Here is a 21587-nt window from a genome sequence, read left to right on the forward strand (position 1 = left end):
CGGCCATCATTGGGAAGAGAGGCCCCTTGGTCTTGCAAACTTTATATGCCCCAGTACAGGGCAATGCCGGGGCCAAGAAGTGGGAGTGGGTGGGTAGGGGAGCAGGGCGGGGGGGGATATAGGGAACTTTCGGGATAGCATTGGAAATGTAAATAAAAAAAAAATCTAATAAAAAAAAAGAAGGTGCAAGGGTTGTGATGATGTGCCTAATTTTAATTAGAGATGTTATAGATGATTCAAATGGGACTTTTGATTGCTGGACGTCAATAATTTGATATCCGGACCTTGGTGGTCAGCCTCAGGAGAGGAATTGGCCAAGTGAGGGACTTGGGAGTTAGTTAGCTTTAGGGATGCGATTTAATGGTTTTTAACCAAGCAGAGGGGATGGGGGAAAGGCAAGGCTTCCCAGCCATGCTTGCTGTGCTCGGTCTGGCTGAGTCCCTTCGTTTTGTTCATTAGTTTCTGTTGCCCACTCCGTCTTCAGGAGGATGTGCTGGCGGCCCTGTGTTGGTTGGTAGGGAATTACACTGGGATTCTACTAGGTGTGGCCACTGCGGGTTCTAGGTAAAATATGTTTCTAGGTATTGGGAACTGACACTTAGGAATAGAGGCAGCCTTGGGGGATAAAGGAAGTTTGCAAAGGGAGAAAGTGTCTCACCAGGTTCAGCTTAGTCCCCTGGGAAGAGGGGCGGAGAGCCAGGGGTAGCCATCATGGGTAGTCTGCTGCAGAGCTGGGCATGAGACTGGGGGATAAGATTTGCAGGAGGGAAGGGAGTGTGAAGACCTGAAGACCTGAAGCTCACCTACCTGCTTCGCTGGCCTACTTTCTTCTCTGGCAGACTTGGCTGCTGGCTTCCCAGGGGGTACCTGCTGGAGTTGGGGGCTGGGATAATGGGATGAGAGGGAAGGAAGGCTGGGGCGAGCCTGGGGAACTGGCTTTGAAGGAGAGGAGGGAAGGGTGAAGATTTGTGCTTAGCCTCCTTGGCAGGAATGCCTCTTCAGTTTTTACAGGCAGCTTTTCTTTCTTTATATAGGAGGGCTGCGGGGGATGGTGCTGGGAGTCGCTCTGAAAGCATTTAGAGGCATCGGAGCTCCTGTGATACCTGCCTGTCTCCTATGATGTAGGGGAACCTGCAGGGCCTTAGGCAGCAGCTGTCAGGCTCTCTGCCTGTCTCGCTCACCCAGGACTTGGCATAGGGCGGGTGCTTGCATAGACGAGGTGGTGTATTTCTCTAAGGAATGTGGGTGAAACTGGCTGTGGAGGACTTGAAGGCAGGTGCTAGCTGACATAGGGAGGAAGAATCATTGTGGGGAATATGGAAACTGACAAGAGATCAAAGTGCAGATACCAGCAAAGTCCAACTCGGTGACCCATCAGTTTCACTGCGGTTACTTATGGCAATGTGGGTGAGAGTTATTTACAGGAGCAGAAATGACTCAAAGACAGCTGCATCCCCAAAGCCCACCCCAGCATGGGTGATGACCCATGGACACCTGCAGGCATGCGATTGGTTAGAGAGCATCTATTCCAGCAAGCTGCCCCGCCTCAGTCTCTCTAGCAGTTCTTACTGCTTACATAACCTTGAGGAGGGTGGGTTCTGGTGCAGCTGGCACATTCAGGGGCTTCCTGACACTTGTAAATTGTTTCCTTCCTGGGCTATAAGGAGCTTCTGTCTAGGACGGAAGGTTTGAAATTCTACACAACACAACACTGGGCCTGGGAGTGGCCATGGTACTGTCTGCAGATGAGCTACAGGGACACACGAGACAGTTTGAGGGACAGCAAGAATCAAGGCCCCCTCCTGCAGTGTAGGCATCTCTGCAGCCCCATAGCGCCTCCCTCTGCCCTCTTTCCCTGTGCCTGGCTGGTACTCAGGACAGGCTGCTGAGTTGAATTGGTAAAGAATGATGAGCCGGGCGTGGTGGCGCACGCCTTTAATCCCAGCATTCGGGAGGCAGAGGCAGGCGGATTTCTGAGTTCGAGGCCAGCCTGGTCTACAAAGTGAGTTCCAGGACAGCCAGGGCTATACAGAGAAACCCTGTCTCGAAAAACCAAAAACAAAAACAAACAAACAAAAAAAAAACCCCAAAAAAATGATGGCATTGGCTCCTGATCCCTGTTCCTTGGTGGACTTGCTCACAGCAATCGTGCACGAGTGCGTGCGTGTGTGTGTGTGTGTGTGTGTGTGTGTGTGTATGTGTGTGTGTCTGTCTGAAGCTAAGGGATGTGTAGAGATATGATGCTGATGTGTGTTTCCTGCAGCCCAAACAAAAATCTGAAATCCTCATTTGTTTAGGAGAAACATATGCAAAATGCCACTCCCCATACAGGAAGGTCTGCTGGACCTGAGCCTGAATCAGGGGCTGGAAGTCAGCTGGCCTCTGGGCCACGTTCCCAGGTGACACAGTCACCTTGCGTGCGCTCTGTCTCAGAAAGGTGCACGGAAGCCATTATATCATCGGTACTCGGTGCACGGAGTTTGCTGGCGTCCCGCAGCAGGTCACGTGGTAAACCGTGGAGGCTGATGGGTGGTTATTGAGCTGTTGCAGACACCAGCCAGAAAAAAAAAAAAAAAGACCTGCTACTGGGACCCACTTGTCTGCAAGACTGGCTTGCAAAATTAAAAGATGTCCCTAGACCTACAGCTAAGACGATTTTATAACAAGAATTGGTGAAAGGCATACATTACATAGTTGTGTGCATGGATCCCACCTTGACCACAAGTAGAAGCTTGGATGGATGCTAGGTGGAGGGAGGGGGTTGGTGACAGAAGGACAGTCCTTGAGGAAGATTTCCTTTGGGGTTGGTGAGGTGTGAGCAGGGTGTGTCAGTGCCAGGGGCTGCTAGGATCAAGGCTTTAGATGTCTGCTGAATGGGAGAGGGGCCTTTTTTTCCTCAGGGCTACCCTGAGAGACATGGTGGCTCTGGACTGATGACCCTCCTCATCCCCCTCAACACCCTTACCCTCTGTCATGGAATCCATCCGTTGCAGAATTCAATTCCACAGTGCCCATGGCCTAGCCCGCAGCTCTCCCAAGTCTCCCTCGGCCATGCTGTCACTGCATCTGCTTAGCGCCAGGCACAGCAGCTCCCACGAGCACAGAACTAAGTAAGATAAGGAAGGAGAGATCAGAGACAGAGGCAAGCAGGGGTTTCTCATTCTAGGACCAGCATGGGCAAGTCCGGTCGATCTTAGTTGAGTGAGTGACTGAATGGACTGGGTGGAACAGTGTTATTAGGGACTCCAGGTCTGTTTGCCCAGTGTGGCTTCTCAGAAGGAGGCACAGGGCAGACTGATGGAGCTGTGGGGGAGGAGATCTGTGACTTTGGTGGGGTAGGGTGGGGAGAGAGGGTTCCCCCTCTGAGAGCAGTCCTTCTGGGCTGGGATGTGCTAGGACCTGAGAGCTGCAGTGTTTGCTTCTCTTTATCTCATGGTTCTGCTTCCTGGCATCTGGCCGAGGATCTGGGTGCCCGCATTCATTGAGGGTACCCGGTTTGTTCTTCCTTCTCTTGGGATGTCACTGGGGATCACTGCAGTCCTGGTGTCATAGGTCCTTCTTCCACCTTAGGGAGGAGTTCGCAGTTGACTCATCTTTAAGCTCAGATGGAATCCACCCTCCCACCACTGAGGCCTGGCTTTTCTTGGTATATAGGGGTTAGGTGTGTTAAATATGTCACAACTCTTGCCTCTGTGGTGTGACCATTTAATCCCACCTGGGAAGAAGCAGTGGGCAAGTCTGGGCTCTGTAAACCAGTTTACCTTAGATTTGTAGCCCTTCCCACATCCAGGACAAGCAGATCTGCTATGCCTCGTTTGCCTTGGCTGGCCTTATGATTGACAGCTATTGGCCGGCCAGCCCGCAATGACAGTGATTTCTTATTATTTATGAGTGTTTAGACATTATAGCATAGACTTCTTCCCAACCAGCTCATATAACTTAACTAATCCCTCCATTCTAGTCATGTTTGCCTCGTGACCTGTTACCTTTCATTCAGTCCCCATACATCTGACTTCCTCCATGTCCGGCTGGCAAATCCACACACCTGATTCTTTCCCAGAGTTCCTGTCTCTGCCCTGGTGTCTTGCCTTTCCTCTCCTCTGTGGCCATAGGCTGTCAGCTCCAAACCAATCAGAAGATGATGGAGAGGAATGTTTACAGAACATGATGCAGGTGCTGAGCAATTGGGGACGTCTGAGTTGCAGTTTGAAGTTAGGTAGGTGGTAAGGAGAAGGAAGGCAGGCTAGGAAGAACATTTCCCAGGTGTCAAGGCCAAACCACGCCAACAAAGGAAGGTTAAAAGGACAGTTCAGCTTCATAGATCCTTTAGTGAAGGCTGGCTGGGCCTGTCTAGTGCCCGAGTCAGGAGCCCAGATGTCCCTGTGGCCTTGTCACCACCTCAACAGATGGTTTTATAGGGTTCTATAGGCAGGAAGCATAGTCATACTTTAAATTCTGCCGGTGAGGGCCCTAGGCACAACCATTCATGTACATCATTGGCCAAGTCTGTTCACATGACGCATTTCTGCAGAGGAGTCTAGGAAGTGTAAGGAACCATGTAGGACATTTCCAAGGTATACTCTAGGGAGCACCTTTGCAGGCAAGAGAACACAAGATGGCTTTCAACTCTGGTTCTGGAAGTGTCTGCTCTGCTAGAAAATCAACAAAGACTCTCCTTCCCCTGGGTGCATCACCACCCACTTTGGGGCATCAACCTTGTGTCTGGAAAGTGGACCCATGGGAGAAGGAGAGCTTCAGGGAGCGTATGGACTCTGCCTTCCAGAAGGACTGACTCACGTCAGGTTCTGTAATTTGCTTCCAAACAACTGGGCTCAGTGTTGTCACATTCCCTTAGGGCCCGCCCACCCAGCCACCCTTCCTTCCTCCTTCCCTCCCTCCTCCTTAGAGTATGATGTGGAGTGCATCTTTTTGTGGGAATGGAACAGTTGTGTTTAGCTTCAGTTGTTTGAGCCTCACAGAGAGCTGGCTGGTTGTAACTGTTCTCATGATTACCAAGGAGATGCTGGTGAGGGCAGTGGGTGGGAGGGAGACCCACCCATCCATAAATATTCAGGAGCTCAGGTGAGTGGAGTCTGGTGTCCTGTTCCTGGAGGCCCTGCCAGCAGGGCCTTGACTTCACGGTTTCCAATCCGTTCCTCTGTGACTGGGTATGAATTCAAAGCAGTTCCCCCAATTAACAATGAAAGTGTTGGCCAGCTTTGCACACGAGAGAGTCTTAAAAGTCAGTGCTTTGCTGTAGGCAACAAATGATTGGCTCTCGTTTTGTCTCCACTCCGGCAGCTTCTGTCTCCATGGGTGCCTCTAAGGCTTTTGCCACTTGTGATCCCTTTTGCTGGAGTAATTTCCATGACCCCAAGTTTAAAGGTATAGCACACAACTCAGATGTTTCCTGGTAAGTCATACGATACTTACTTTGAAACAATGTTTTTTTTCTCTTTGATTTTTGAGACAGGGTTTCTTTGTATAGCTCTGGCTGCCCTAGAACTTACTTGTAGACTAAGCTGGCTTCAAACTCACAGAGATCTGCCTGCCTCTGCCTCCTGAGTGCTGGAATCAAAGGTGTGTGCCACCCCTGCCCGGCTTTAAAACAATTCTATTATGTTCATATGATTGTGGCATTTCTTAAAATGAAAACATCTGCATACTAATGAGAATGATGGGCTCTTTATTTTTATGTAAGAAATTAAATATTGGCTGAATATTTGATATTGAGAGTTGGAGTAGAACACCTTTAATATATTTTGGAGCTGACTAATATTTTGATTTTGTAATCCTCAAAGCTTCAAATGGCACTTTGCATAAATAAATATATCATACTGAATAACAAAAGCATGCTTAGGGCCACTTCAGAAGTTGTGAATTCTGCCCTAATCATGAGTCACAATTCATTGAATGTTTCTCTATGAAAGATATTAACAACACAAACAGCAATTAAGAAAAATTTTATTATGCTTATTTATCTATCGTATACGTGCATATGCTTGGAAGTCAGGGGACAACTTGCAGGAGTCACTTCTTGCCCTCCGCCACGTGGGTCCCAGAGACTAAGCTCTGCATCCTTACCCGCTCAGCCATCTCACTAGTCCTAGTAATGAGACGTAGACACCAATTTGATATTCGCATGCCGAACAATGAAGATAGGAACATTTTTAAAGTTTTTGTTTCCTTACTGAAACTGTTCCATTTCAAGAAGAGCAGAAGTGGATACTCACAGTCAGCTATTGGATGGAACACAGGGCCCCCAATGGAGAAGCTAGAGAAAACACTCGAGCTGAAGGGGTCTGCAACCCTATAGGAGGAACAACAATATGAACTAACCAGTACCTCCCAGAGTTCGTGTCTCTAGCTGCATATGTAGCAGAAGATGGCTTAGTCAGCCATCATTATGAAGAGGGGCCCCTTGGTCTTGCAAACTGTATATGCCCCAGTAAAGGGGAACGCCAGGGAAGTGGGAGTGGGTGGGTAGGGGAGCAGGGCGGGGGGAGGGTATAGGAAAATGATCTGGATACATTTGAAATGTAAATGAAGAAAATATCTAATAAAAAAAAGAGCAGGCAATACAACAGCCGGGAGACAGAGCCATGGTGTTCCCTGCAGCCTCTGAGGGCATTGCATGGTACACAATGTGAGTGCTGGGTGCTCAGAGCTAGCATTTTGGGCTGTGTGAATTCAGATACTATTGTTGCCATTTTTCCCCTGGCTCTCTCTGCAGTTTCCGGGGACCCCAGCATGGGGCAGTGGCTGGCTGTGAAGCCACGGTGCTCTGGGTGGTTGAGTTAGAGCTGGTGTCCTTAGCTGCTGTCTGCCCAGTTGATTATTAGCTTGGATTCCTTGAGTCTTCTTAGTAACTGATTTTATCTTCTCTCTTTCTGCCTTTTGTAGCTTAATGCTTCCGTTTTAAGAGGAACTCAATTTGTTCCTCGCTCTCAAAACTGTTTCAGGAGAAGCCCAGAGTTTGCAACATGTATTTAGAAGCTGTCTTAAGTCCAGTTTGGATGAACAGTACACTATAGCATCTGTATGGGTCCTACTTCCTCTAGTAGGTTGTGAGATCTGATTTGTCACCCCTCCCCCTCCCAGCTGGAGCTGCAGGCATCCAGCCCACAGTTCTTTCTGCTCCAGCAAACTGGTATCTGTCAGATCAGTTAAGAATAGAAACCTCAAGTTTTTACTGTTTACATATCCCTTCTCTAGAGCTCTCTCATTGTTTTTTAAATGGAAACCATAATTTTACAATATAATCTGGTTTTCATTTGTTTGTTCTCCTATTTAGACTGAGGACTTTTTTGTTTGTTTGTTTTGTTTTTGTTTTTGTTTTTGTTTTTAGACAGTCTTACTATGTAGCACTGGCTGGTTTGGAACCCTTGTAGCCAGCACTGGCCCCAAAACTCAGAATGATCCACCAGCCTCTGCCTCCCAAGTGCTGGGGTTAAAGGTATACAGGACACTACAGGTCCAGCTAGACTGGGTTTTCAACTCATTGTACCCTTCTCTGTAGCGTTTTCTCTTAGCCTTCTTAAAAGGGGAGGTCTGTGTGGCTTGGCCGATCCTTTGGCTTTTGTTTCTCTTGAGTTTTTAATCTCTGAAAATGTCACAGTTGACTGAATTGCAGGTTGACTTTCTTATCTAAACCATTTTTTGCTCTGTTCCCCCCCCCCCCATCATTTCTGCAGAGATGTCTGCTGAATTCTTATCATTGTTTTTCTGTAGCTGAGCTATTTCTTCTTGGTCTTGTTTTAGGATTTTCTTTTCCTTCATCTTTGGTCAGCTGCAGCTTGCTGTGTGACATACTCACGTGCAAGTACAATGTGTGTACCTATGGTTGGGTGTCTGCTGTTAGTTGGGGAAGAACACACATAGCTTTACAGAGACCTGTGGCTCTTTCTCTCACTCTTCCATTCACACCTGTGTTGGCTAGTTTTAGATCAACCTGGCACAAGCTAGAGTCTTTTTAGAAGAGGGAGCCAGATTGAGACGAAGTGCCCACCAGATTGGCTTATGAGCAAACCAGTAAGTAAGCACTCCCCCACAGCCTCTGTATCAGCTCCTGCCTCCAGACTCTTGCCTTATTTGAGTTCCTGCCCCGATTTCTGTCAGTGATGGAGTGTGATGTGGGACTAGCAGCTGAAGTAAACCCTTTTCTCTTCAAGTTGCTTTCGGTGTGTTTGAGCACAGCTATTAGTCTAGCTAATACACTGCCTCCTCACTATTTTGCCCCTGGACAGTCTTGTCTCTGTCTTGTTAGTTTCTCATTGCTTTTCAGTTTGAAGACACTATGTTAGTATCTGTGACCTCATGGACAGACTCTCTTCAGTTTGGAAATACACCATTGGTGCATCTGTGAGCTCATGGGCTCTTTAGCTCTGTGCAGTCCTGCAAAAACTTGTAGAAAGCTTGTTTGAGTTCCTCTGTGGTGTGTGTGTGTGTATGTGTGTGTGTGTGTGTGCGCTTGTGTGTGCTTTAACTTGGACATCTCGTTATCCCTTCCTGGATTTTTCTTCTCTACTTACAGACCATCTGTTCTGCCATGCTGTCTGCTTTTTTCTCTGAGGCCCTTTGCATGCTATTCAGAATTACTTTAATGTCTGAGTCTGGGTCTAGTCTTTGATATTTTGTTGAAAGCTGGGCCTGATGCAAACGGAGCTGGAGCTGTACTCGGGAAGCGGTTCTCTGCTCCGGGCCCTCTGTGGGACAGGCATTGCTTTGCCCTAAGACCTCAGTCCTCGGATGATCTAAGGAAGTTCCTTATTTCCATTTTCTTTATCTATCTTGGGACTCCAAATTTTTTATGTGTTGGACTAGAAACTATATATTCTGTTAATTTCTCCTAACATCTTCTCTTCCTCTCTTCCTCCATCCTTCCCTCTCATGTGTCCTCCCCACTCTCACTGGGCAGCACTTCAGCTTTGTAGCCATGTGGCAGGTATTTCCCTGACTGGAGTTTCTCTTGTTTAGTGGGCAGCAGGAGGAGTTTGGACTGGGCCCTTGGTGGCAAGGTCTGCTGTCCCAGGGCCTCAGTTGCTTGTCCTGGTGTTGCTTTTGGACATAGCAGGATGATCAGGTCAGCTCCATTTCCTGTTATGAGCTGTGTAACCTGGTGCTTGGCTGGTGCATGCCTCCATTTCTTCTTCATCTGTAACATGGATGACAGAATTTTACCCTGCATAGGAGTAACAGTTAAGTCTGGGGTGAAACCGTCTGTTTCAGAGTGCGGCACTGACATTGGTCCAGGGTTACTAGCTTGTGGACACACAGTGCCTCCTGTCCTCTGCCACGTGCTTCAAGTGAGACCCCCAGGAAGCCTTTAGAAACAGCACCCACAGGCTGCACAGAGGTCTGTATGCTGTGGCTCCCAGATACACTGATGAGGTCCTGCAACCTCAAGAGGCCAGGACTAGAGGAGAGCGGCACAGTGTGGTCCTCTGGGGGCATCATTTAGGAGCTGGTGGTCAGGCCCCAAGGATTGTGAGACTCTGCCTGTAACATCTTCCAAGTGATTCTATGGTAGCTCCAGTGAGCGATGATAGACCAGACTTGAGAGTGGTAGGCCTTCTGCAGGTGAGGCAGGTGCTTAGGCCTGGGATGCTCAGGCTAGGGGGACACTTGCTATGTGCTTACTCAGTCTCTCTTGTCCCTGGACAGACTTGCCAGTGATGGTGTGCACAGAGGACGAGCGGAGCCCTGTACGACTGCTTAGCACAGCCGAGCTGGTAGCTGTGCTCGCTGGTGGGTGGGCGTGAACCTCAGGACCTCCGTGTCTCACTCCAAGAGGAAACATGTCTAAAAAGGGCCGCAGCAAGGGGGAGAAGCCCGAGGTGGAGACAGACTCTGTGCAGATGGCTAATGAAGAGCTGCGGGCCAAGCTGACCAACATCCAGATTGAGTTCCAGCAGGAGAAGAGCAAGGTAAGGCGGGGCCTCGGGGGCCACCTCAGGCTGGGCTGTGAGCACTGGGCTGTGAAGAGTGTAATCCCAGGCCCAAGCCTCAGCTGCCCCTTTGAGTACAGGAGACAGCTGAGAAGACGACCTGGTGGTAGTTTTTACCACATGCTGCCTGTGACCTTGGTGGGGCTTCAAGATTCTTTATGTTTCAGCTTCCCCTTCCTTGCAAGATAGGAGTCAAGGTAGGGGCTATGGGCAAGTCATCTCTGAAGAGCCTGGCTCTGTGACAAGAACTTTCTTGACATTGTAGGGCATATATAAGCTTTGGAACCTGTTGGAACAGTACTTGGCTGGGCACCCACAACCTTCAGGAAAACAGTCAAGGCACAGCTCTTATGTCAACACAGTACGGTCAGGGGACTCCAGCTGTCTGGTTCATAGACACGGTGGCCTTCTTATGATTCAGCCAGACTGGCTTCCTGATCATGGATGTGTGACTTAAAGTCTCCCAGCTCTTGTTCTGAGCTTGCAGGAGATGAACTAGTTCAAGGCTGTCCTAAATGTCTGAGATAACAGCTACAAGGCAATACCCCACCACCATAGTCTTTGCTGTAGCAGCTGTTGTGATATGGGAGGGTCTGAGATCCCTCAGAGCTGGGAAGTCACAGCTGCAGGATGGATTCTGGGGGAGCTGGTCACATGGCCTTCATAGTCAGAAGCTGAGAGCAATTAGTATGAGCCAGTATTCAGCTTGCTTTCTCCATAGCTATGCATTCTCCATTGCTGTGCAGCCTTGCACACCCTGGACAGGGTGCTCCCTACCACAGAAGGATCTTCACATATCACTTAATGTAATTAAGATAATCCCCTCAAGACATGCCCAGAGGCCCATCTTCCAGGCGATTCTAACGTCTACCTGTTGATAGTTAATCCTAACCATCACAGATAGGATTTGGACCCAATAGAATGTCCTCATTTTACACTAATCTGCTCATTACAGGTACTCTTACAATCTAATGCCATCCTAAGACTCTAGTATTTAGGACTTTAGCTTGTTTGTTTTGTGAGACGTAATCGAGCCTCCATACCAGGTTAGCCCTGGTCTAGCAGGTGCTATACTATGGAAGACAGACTTGTGGGAGTCTGTAGTGAGAATTCTGGAATGTTGGTTTCTATTATTTTAATATTTTAAAGACTTATTTATTTATTTATATGAGTACACTGTAGATGTAGATGGTTGTGAGCCTTCAGCCTTCATGTGGTTGTTGGGAACTGAATTTTAGGACCTCTCCTCACTCTGGTCAGACCTGCTTGCTCTGGCCCAAAGATTTATTTATTGTTATACATAAGTACACTGTAGCTGTCTTTAGACACACCAGAAGAGGGCATCAGATCTCATTACGGGTGGTTGTGAGCCACCATGTGGTTGCTGGGAATTGAACTCAGGACCTTTGGAGGAACAGTCAGTACTCTTACCTGCTGAGTCATCTTGCCAGCCCTATTTTAATATTTTAAAAATACTATATATATATATATATATATATATATATATATATATATATGTGTGTGTGTGTGTGTGTGTGTGTGTGTGTGTGTGTGTGTGCTCTGTCTTCACATACACCAGAAGAAGGAATCAGGAATCAGATTCCATTACAGGTGATTGTAAGCCACCATGTGGTTGCTGGGAATTGAACTCAGGACCTCTGGAAGAGCAGTCAGTGCTCTTAACCACTGAGCCATCTCTCCAGCCCGAATTTTGGTTTCTTAAAAAACAAAACAAAACAAAACAAAATAAAACAAAACAAAACAAAAAACCTCAGACTATTTTAAGACTGTTTTTGTCTTACTCCCAGGTGTGGGGCTATGGGGCTGCTTTGCAGCAGCTGATTGTGATTTGTCTCGTGCTCTAGCAGAGGCATGGTTTTACCCAGCTGCAAATTGTTTCTGCAATTGTGTGACTTTGGGATTCTGGGAATTTTTCTGAGGGTATATAAATGCTAGAGACCCAATAGTTGGATAGTTGGGTGGGTAGTTGTTGGTTGTGGTTTGTTAGTAGTGGTACTCAAAGGAAAAACAAGAAGAAAGAAATTATTCAGATCTCACTCTCTATCTAGTGATAGGGGGTGAAACCAGAGGGGTAAAAGGTTGCTCAAAGGAGCAAAGACCAGCTACAGTCAAAGAAGAAACAAGAAAGAAATTAGATTCAGAGCTGGGCAGTAGTGGCACACACATTTAATCCCAGCACTTGGGAGGCAGAGGCAGGCAGATTTCTGAGTTTGAGGCCAACCTGGTCTACAGAGTGAGCTCCAGAACAGCCCGGGCTACACAGAGAAACCCTGTCTCAAAGAAACCAAAACAACAAAACAAAACAAAAACAAACAAAAAAAGAAATTAGATTCCCCAATCTCTCTCTCTCTCTCCCCCCTACCCTTCTTTCTCTCCTATCTAGTGATGTGGGGTGAAGCCAGGGGGATAAAGGGAAGGGAAAAGAACCCACAAAGTACCAAAGATCAGCTTTGGGAGTCTCCGACCACCCAGGATGCCTCTCAGCTCTGGGACTTGGGATATTTGCCTTGCCATCTTCCGGCTGCTGTCCTCTCCGCATCACCCTCTGTGGTCTGCATAGGGCTTTGCCTGTTTAGTCACTGAGACAAGTCTGCTCTCAGAGAACTCAGTAGAGCAGCCCCCAGGCCAGGAGGAAACGCATAAATGTGAACTGCACGATTTCATTTAGGTGTCATTGAACATGATATCATACTCACCAGCAAGGTCATGTTGATGGTGTCCTTATGTTAGCAGAGGACAGGCATAAAAGTCTTCAGTTGAAGAAGGAACATGAGTCAAGTGTTCCTCTCACCATTTGTGATGGTTTTTCTATTCTTGGACCAGGGAGTGGCACCATTTGGAGTTGTGGCCTTGTTGGAATAGGTGTGACCTGGTTGTAGTAGGTGTGTCACTGTGGGTGTGGGCTTAATTCTCTCACCCTAAGTCAGTCTTCCACTAGCAGCCTTTGGATGAAGATGTAGAACTCTCAGCTCCTCTTGCACAATACCTGCCTGGATGCTGCCATGCTCCCACCTTGATGCTAATGCACTGAACCTCTGAACCTGTAAGCCAGCCCCAATTAAATGTTGTTGTTTATAAGACTTTCCCTGGTCTTGGTGTCTTTTCACAGCAGTAAAACCCTAACTAAGACACCATTCATTCACTGAGGGCCTTGTCCTGAGTACTGTATGCAGCCTGCTGTGAGCTGGGACACCTGATTTGCATGAGGTCCCTCCCCTCAACTGGTGCGGGGAGGGGTGGGGTAGGGTGGGGGGGAGGTCTCAGCACCTGCAGGGCAAGCTGGGCCTGTGAAGACCTTAGAGCTGATCCTAAGGATTTCTCTGACTGGAGAGGAAGTAAACAGATTTGCATTGCATCAAGTTTTCAACTGCCCCCATGAGCAACATGAGTGTTAGTCAGGGACAGGGTGGGATGAATGTCTGGCTGGCAGGGTAGAACTCGAAACCCCGAAAAGGTCCAAAGTCTGAGGTCATATGGGGAGCAGTGATGGTGGAGGGAAGGCCATGCAGGTTCTGTAGCCCGACAGTGATTTATTCAGTCCTGCTGCAACTAGTCCATACTATACTATTTATTCATCCCGAGGCAGGAACCAGCCTTGGTCTGCAGAAGTGAGTCAGACCTTGACCCCAGCCATAAGGGATTGGTTGGCCTTGGTGGGTGGGGTGGGAGTCTTTTTTTTTTTTTTCTTTTGGTTTTTTCGAGACAGGGTTTCTCTGTATAGTCCTGGCTGTCCTGGAACTCACTTTGTAGACCAGGCTGGACTCGAACTCAGAAATCCGCCTGCCTCTGCCTCCCGAATGCTGGGATTAAAGGCGTGCGCCACCATGCCCGGCTTGGGGTGGGAGTCTTATTTCCAGGTCTTGTGTGTCAGGATCCTGGGCTCTTGCAGTTGCTGCTCTTACAGCTCCTAGACCTTGGATGTGGGGACCCTTAGCTCTTTGGACTCAGTACCCAGGAACTGCAGCCTCTGGCCTTTGGTTTTGGAAGCCTGTCAATGCCTTCTGCTGCTGTCTTGGTGCTGTCTTGTCTTTTACAGTGCTTTCTTTGTGCTTCCACTATCCTGAGCTGTCTCCTGTCTGGGCTCCAGGCAGTCTTTGCCCAGTCACTCTCTGTGACTGTGCTGGCTTCATGAGGATGGTGCTGTCCCTACCACCAAGGCAGCAGCAGTCACCACCTCTGCTACCTCCCTTGCCTGCTTAGCCTGTCTTACCCACGGTGAAGCTCACAGAAGACATGGCATCTCAGGAGAATCTCTTACAACACCAGGGAGCAGCACAGGAGGGGGTGCACCCCTGGGTCAAAAAGTGAGGGGTACAGCCCAGTTGTGGGGCATGGCAGGGAGTGGCATGCAAATGTGGTATTAATAATTTCTGCCAATCACAACACCACTTCCAGTTCTACTAAGGCCCAGTTACAGGCTTTGCACTGGCTCAGTAACAAACTTTCTTGTGTGAGGGAAGTACCTACCTCTAGTGAGACAGCTGCCGGGTGATCCAGGTCCTTCACAAAGCCACAGGGCTGACACACTGTGTGTTAGTTACTCCTCTTGCTGCTGGGACAACAAAGATTCTGATATCAATAGCCTAGGGGTGGAGAGTTTTATGGAGGACATGTTTATTCTGACCCACCTTTTCAAAGGACTCATCCATCATGGCCGGGTGGTGTGGCCGAGCAGAACTAAGGGTTCATGTCAGAGAAGCAGAAAAAAGAGGCTTGCTGGAGACTAGCTGGAGTCTTCTCTTCCATCTTATTCCATCTGAGCCCCCAGCCCATAGAACGGTGCCCTCCAGCTGCAGGGTGGGTCCTTCTCCCCTAAGGTAATCCTCTCTAGAGACATCCTTACAGGCAACTCCCAGAATCCTCATCTCCAGGGTGAGCCTAAAACGTAGTCAAGTTGATGGTGAAGTCTACCCTGTGTCAGTATGGCATGGAGACAGCCGCCCTTTAAACCATAGCATTCCATCCTAGACTGCCCCACCCCCTACCCCCAGCTCATCCACGATGCAAAATGTGTTCAGCCTGTATCTGTGGTCTCCAAAACCTTAACACTTCCAACACTGTTTAAAAGTCCATGTTCAAAGTCTCTGTGTGAGACTCAAGGCAATCTCTTAGCTATGAACCCTTGTAAAACTACAGCAGACCTATATGTTCCCCAAATATAATGGACCAGAGCCATGAAAGGAGCCATGGCAACAGAACAAACAGACTGAACCTCTGAAAGCACTTCCCTTCTCTGCTGCGTGAGAGCAGGTCCCCAGCTCCCGGGTCCTCTCCAGGACAAGAACGTCTTCTTCCCACATTTCTCCCTGGAAACGCTCTCAGTCCTATTTAGATGCGTTCCTCGTCATCTCGGAGACAATTCTAAACCTTGACAGATTTACAGTGAGACCATAGCACCACAGTTGTCTGAGGCAGGTAGGCTGGAGCAGGACCCGACTCAGCTGCAGTGTTCCTTGCATTTGGACAGTGCTGTCCTTAAGTCTATGGACTGTTTGAGTCTTGATGCCCTGGTGCTAAGTTCACCAGGAGAGTGCCAGTTCCAGCTCCGGGGGGAGGTGATTGATGGTGTCACCTATTGTTTCTGTGATTGCATGTGATGTCAGGAGATACTAGTCTCATGCATCTGTCTCAGGGCAGCTATTTTGCATCCAATTCCATACTGGTCTGCCAGACCTTCTGGCACAAGGTAATAGTGGTGCCATCACTGACTCAAGTTCCCTGCCCAGGGGCACTAAAAAAACCCGCTAAACTGTTTAGAATTTTCCTTGGCCTCTGTTCTCTCCTTAGTTTCTTGTCCTTCCTCTTACAGTTCAGAACCGAAACGTCCTCAAGGTTTGTCTCTCCAGAGAAAATCATAAAGTACTGTGGGAAGGGAGATGGGGATGAGGTTGGGATGGAGGGCCGAGCTGTGGGTGTGGCCTGCAGGGGAACTAGAGGGTGGAGACAGGAAGAGTATCGAGCTGAGGCTACCCCTGAGCGATCCTAACTCTGGCCACTGTTCTGGCTGCAGGTGGGGAAGCTGCGGGAGCGTCTGCAGGAGGCCAAGCTGGAGCGGGAGCAGGAGCAGCGTCGCCACACGGCCTACATCTCGGAACTCAAGGCCAAGCTGCACGAGGAGAAGACGAAGGAACTGCAGGCGCTGCGCGAGGCGCTCATCCGGCAGCACGAGCAGGAGGCAGCGCGGACCGCCAAGATCAAGGAAGGTGAGCTGCAGCGGCTGCAGGCCACGCTGAATGTGCTGCGCGATGGCGCCGCAGACAAAGTCAAGACTGCATTGCTGGCCGACGCGCGCGAGGAGGCGCGCAGGACCTTTGATGGCGAGCGCCAGCGGCTGCAGCAGGAGATCTTGGAGCTGAAGGCTGCGCGCAAACAGGCGGAAGAGGCACTCAGTAACTGCATGCAGGCAGACAAGGCCAAAGCCGCCGACCTGCGCGCTGCGTACCAGGCGCACCAGGATGAGGTGCACCGCATCAAGCGAGAGTGCGAACGTGACATCCGCAGACTGGTACGTGAACTCTCTCCCCACAGCACCCCTTCCTTCAAGCACAGGGGGGCTGTGTGCTCCAGGCAAGCAAGATTGGAGATACAGGGGCGACCGCAAAGTCCTGGCTGTTCCTGGGATGGTAGTAGGTTTAGAATGGCAGGCTTCTCCTAGGGTGGGGTTCTGGGAAGATTTGTAAAGAGAGGAGCAGTTTCCTTGTCTCTATGTAGGACTTGTGGATGGGGGCGGGGGGGGGGAGGGCTGAGGTGCTGTAAGAGCGGACCTAGGCTGTAGAGGAAAGGCAGGAGATACAGCCTTTATTCACTTGAACTGGAGTGGGCCTTACATTTGGGTGAGACCCAGGGCTGCACCATTCAGGGAACTGTAAAGTGCCAAGTAAGCAAATAAATACATAAATAAATAAAAAGGAAAGTAAAAAAATAAATAAAAAATTTTAATTTTATTTAAAAAGTGGGAGTGGGGTGAGAGCTGTTAAGTTGATTTGACCTCCATTCCTAATGGAAGGAGCCCTTCCCAGTACCACTCACCACCAGCCCTAGCCTGGGTTCTAAGTGTGAGCAGGTGGAGATTTTGATTAAGAGGTGAGTGGAACTTTGAGCTATCTCAGCGGTGACAGGAAGAAGCAGGGCTCAGACTGGGTCAGCTCACCCTGGTATACTCTTCTCCCATCCAAGTACTAACCAGGTCCAACCCTGCTTAGCCTCTGAGCCCAGACCTTCAGCGTGGTATGGCCATAGACTGGTAATATTCTTCTTAGTCACTGAAGGGATGTGGAAGGTCAATGGGGGCTTGCAGGGCATAACGTCACCTTCCACAGTCCTAGTAGACACAGGAGACAGGGCTCTGTACACATACGGGACTGTGTCGAACAGCTAGGTGCCCCTCAAGGCCCTGGTCATCCTGCAGCAGGGTGGCACAGCGTACTAGCACCTCAGCTAGCTTAGAATCTCAGACTGCACGAAGGGGTGATTTTTAGGAGAGCCACTTCGAAGGCTGAGGGCTGAGTTAGGTGCAACGTAAAGAAACAAGATGATGTACCATGAGCACACTGACCCCGAGTGTGGCCAGCCTGGTGACACAGATGTGAAGGACCTACGTCAAGAGGTCATAACTGACTATAGACAGGAGCAGCACTTAACAGTGAAGGGTTTGATAGGAAAGCCTAAAAAATGTGTAATAAATATTTCAAAGACAAGGAGGAGGAAGAGGCAGACCCCTGGCTGGAGTTGGAGAAGAACCTTTCTGGGTACACAGACCTACCCCGGCAGCCCACAGTGTTGTTCTTGGGGAGGTGACATCTAGCACTTTAATCAAAAGTCATCTGCGCTTCAAACTGTCAGGATTCTCAGCACTAACTGTGTCAGTCCACAGAGCAAAGCATGCTGTAGATGAAAGAAATACTGGGACTCAACCATCTTTTGAGCTGCCTTGTCAGGAGACATACAGACAATTGACTTCCCAGGAAGGAGTCTGGCAAGGTGGCTCAGTGGGTAAATCGCTTGCTGTGTCAGCCTGATGAACTGAGATCGCAGGGAACCCTTGGCGGGAGGTGAGAACTGATTACATCATACCAGGGCACATGGCTTCCCATATGCAAATACAATTGTCATATAAACACACAACGATAATAATAGTAATAAATATTAAAGTTTCATCTCCCAGAAAGTAAGGCAAAGAAAACCATAAAGAGCAAGAACTGCTGAAGATAAAAACCAATCAAGAAATCAAGTTCAGAAATGAATTAAAATTAAAGTTGATACAGTGTTCACAATATGACTTCCTGGGAAGTCAATTGTCTGTATGAAGGGGACAGAGGTTTTAAGTCACGGGTGGGGATGGGGGGGTAAGTCATGGGGGAAAGGGATGCTGACACTGAAGACACCTTGGGGAGTGTAGATCAATGGTCAAGGTGTAGTTAGAGGAAGTGGCAGCTAGCCCATCAAGATCAACACTGTAGGATAGAATGTCCCATAGCTGTGCAGGTTGTTGAGCCTGTAGCTCTCGGCACTTCCACACATAAGAAGAGTCTAGGTCTGGCGCCTTCGTCTTCCACTTACGGAGGAACTAATGAATCCTTATTGCATCAGCTGCGAGACTGGGGGCTGTGATCCAACAGCTGACCAGAAGCCTCTTGAGAAAGGAAGGACTCATCCTGTCTCCCAATTTGAGGGTGCAGTCCATCCTGGTGAGAAAGGCCTGATGGGTGGCAGGAGCAGGAAGCAGCTGCTCACACTGCATTCACAGTCCGTGGAAACAAGGAGAAATGAAAACTAGAGCTCAACTGACTTGTGTTTACTCAGACCAGGGTTTCCACCATGGGGTTACTGCTGCTCAACATAATGGCTGGCAGGTAGTCCTACTTTAATTAAACCCCTGGAAATATCCAGAGGTGTGTTTCCTGAGTGATTTTACTCCTGTCAAGAGCAGGAGTAGCTCACACAGATGCAATGCATCCAGGAAGTAGAAAGGCACTGAAAGCCTTAGGATTCCATCGCCAGCCAGATTCCAAAGCTGTGACTTGGGAAGAACTAGGGATGGAGCATTCTCTCTTAAGAACTTAGTTATGCCGGGCAGTGGTGGCGCACGCCTTTAATCCCAGCACTTGGAAGGCAGATGCAGGCAGATTTCTGAGTTCAAGGCCAGCCTGGTCTACAGAGTGAGTTCCAGGACAGCCAGGGCTACACAGAAAAACCCTGTCTCGAAAAATCCAAAAAAAAAATCCCCCCCAAAAAAGAACTTAGTTATAAGAATGCTAATTATTAACCAAGAAAGACCAGGGCTCTATAAGAAGGCTAATAAATCATGAGCCAGGGTAAGTTAACTATGAAAATGTAAAGATCTGCTAGTATTTACTGATTTAAAACTAGAGAATTTTATTCTATCTATCTATCCATCCATCCATCTATCCTCCATCCAACCAACTATCCATCCATCCATCCACCCAACCAACTATCCATCCATCTATCCCTGTCTGTCTATCTATCTATCTATCTATCTATCTATCTATCTATCTATCTATCTACCTACCTATCTATGGTGTTTTGAGATGGTCTCACTGTGTAGCCTTGACTGGCCTGGAGCGTGATATGTAGACCAAGCTGGCCTCAAACTCACAGAGATCCACTCATAGAGGCCACCACACGCGCAGCCTGTGTAGACGCCAATCTGACAGTGTAATAAAGGATTAAAACTCACGTGGCCATTTTTGTCGACGCATTCAAAACATTTTAAAATTCCGCTTCCTGGCAGACTCTTAGCATGTCTGGCTTAAAATGGAGTTGCTCTAGTCTGATAAATTGTTCTTTTGGAAATCTGCTAACGATGTTTGTCATAATGATGATTCAGTTAAGGTTTCCCACTCACGTTCAGGATCAAGCCAGAGTGACCCTTAAAGCAGCTCTTCTGTTCAGCATTTCACTAGCCAGGGGCACAGTATACAGAAGCTCTGGAAGCGGTAAGTTCTAAAGAGGGGATGAAGGGGAGCCTCATTATATGCAAATGATGCTGAGATGCTGCAGAGTCCAGGGTCTCTCCCAGTTCCTCCAGTCTGTTTCTTAGCACAGACTGGGCAACGGTGGTTCTCAAAATGAGAAAGCCAAGGTATCACTGGGTTCTGTGTCTGACGAGTCCCAGTCCGAGCTTCCAAGATGGCATCCTCAGAGCCATGTCCTCAAACAGTGGTTGGCACAGGATGGCAAAAGGGAGGCACACAGTGGCCTGGGCCTCTCCCTCAAGGTCATCAATCTCATGACTTCTCAGAACTAACAAACGCATTTGTCCAAGCTCTGATACAAAGTAGACACAAATTAACTTTCGTTTTTGGGTACTAGAAATGAACTGCTGGAAGGGAGGAGACTTTTAATTTTAAGAAGCAGGAAAAAAAGGCTCCAGGAACAATTGTCAGGCAAGTTGTTCAGGAGTTCTGCCAGGCTAGAAGCCTTGCTCGGAAGGGTGAAGGGAGAGCCAAGTAAGTAAACCATTTGCATTGATGAGAATGCCCAGGAAGGGAAAGCTAGAAGCCAAGCTGACTTCCCTCTGAGGTAGGTGTGTGTGTGTGTGTGTGTGTGTGTGTGTGTGTGTGTGTGTGTGTGTGTGAGCATGAGCATGGGGGGCGGTGTGGAGGGGTGTGGGCATGACTAAGTGTTGTTTTACCCTGTCCTTATATTCCCAGTGGCAGACAGATCAGTTTGATTTCCCAGAGTTCATAGAGGGAACCAATAAGTTTGGGTCGTGGCAAGAGTGTGGGTAGCCATAATACAGCTGCACCAGGGGGGTTGTACCCAGCATGGGTGGTGGCTTCTCCATGTCTGTGCAGATGGAGACATTCTCAATAACACCCCCATGCCTGTGTGTTCTAGCTCCTCCCTGAGGCCCTAAAACCAAGTTCTGTAAGGGCAGAATTGCCTGCTATTAGGAGGAGTGGTTGGATATTCAGGGAGGGTTCAGTGACTGTCCCTGACCTCCCATGTGGAGATGTCAGTGGTCAAGCCCAGCTGTGATGAACTTTTGGGAGTAGATGGGGCAGACGGATGAAGATGATGTTTGTGTTTGGAGGGTATTGCTGTGCAGCTCGGATATCGGCAAACAGAGTCTAGGTTAGTCACTAAACCCTTAAAGGGGTTGGAATGGAGGATGTGTGTGTTTGTTTGTGCAAGCGTGTGTACCTGTGTGTGTGTGTATGTGTGTGTGTGTGTGTGTGTGTGTGTGTGTGTGTAGCTCCCTGCTTGCTAGACAGGCATCCTATCACCAAGTAGGAACAGGAGGGTCTAGGAAGAGACCTCTAGATACGGGATCACTTGACTTAGGGGCAGACTGTCTCCTAGTGCAGTAGGGAAAGGACGTCGTTTCAGTAAACAACACTGGGACAGTGCGGTGGCTATGAGGAATTGTTTCTACTAGGACGTGTTTATAGCCAAGACACTTCCTACAGTCACCGGAGTGGCTCAGTTAAAAAGACCAGTAGTTCCAAGACATCACTGGAAAGCCGGTGTCCCACACATGGGTGCATTGTAAAGTAAAGCAATGAGAACAAGTCTGCTGGTGTGGGAGAACTGACCCAGCCACGTCGCTTTCTGAAAAGGATGAGCAACACACTTCCCAAAGAATGGGAACTCAGC

At 48.6% G+C, this 21587-nt stretch overlaps 1 protein-coding gene across 5 annotated transcripts in view; it reads left to right on the forward strand.

The window, feature by feature from the left end:
- Jakmip1 (janus kinase and microtubule interacting protein 1) overlaps positions 1–21587 on the forward strand; it is a 122037-nt gene that overhangs the window by 46289 nt on the left and 54161 nt on the right. For all 5 annotated transcript variants that reach the window (XR_003836754.1, XR_003836755.1, XM_029477928.1 and 2 more), the window contains 2 exons: positions 9664–9926; positions 15979–16473. Coding sequence is in view for 3 of the 5 variants with exons in the window: in XM_029477928.1 (XP_029333788.1) it covers positions 9798–9926; positions 15979–16473 (624 nt within the window). In the remaining 2 variants the exon portion in view is untranslated. The remainder of the gene's footprint in view (positions 1–9663; positions 9927–15978; positions 16474–21587) is intronic.

This window comes from Mus caroli, chromosome 5 (genome assembly GCF_900094665.2).
Source record: "Mus caroli chromosome 5, CAROLI_EIJ_v1.1, whole genome shotgun sequence".
Classification (NCBI taxonomy): Eukaryota; Metazoa; Chordata; class Mammalia; order Rodentia; family Muridae; genus Mus; species Mus caroli.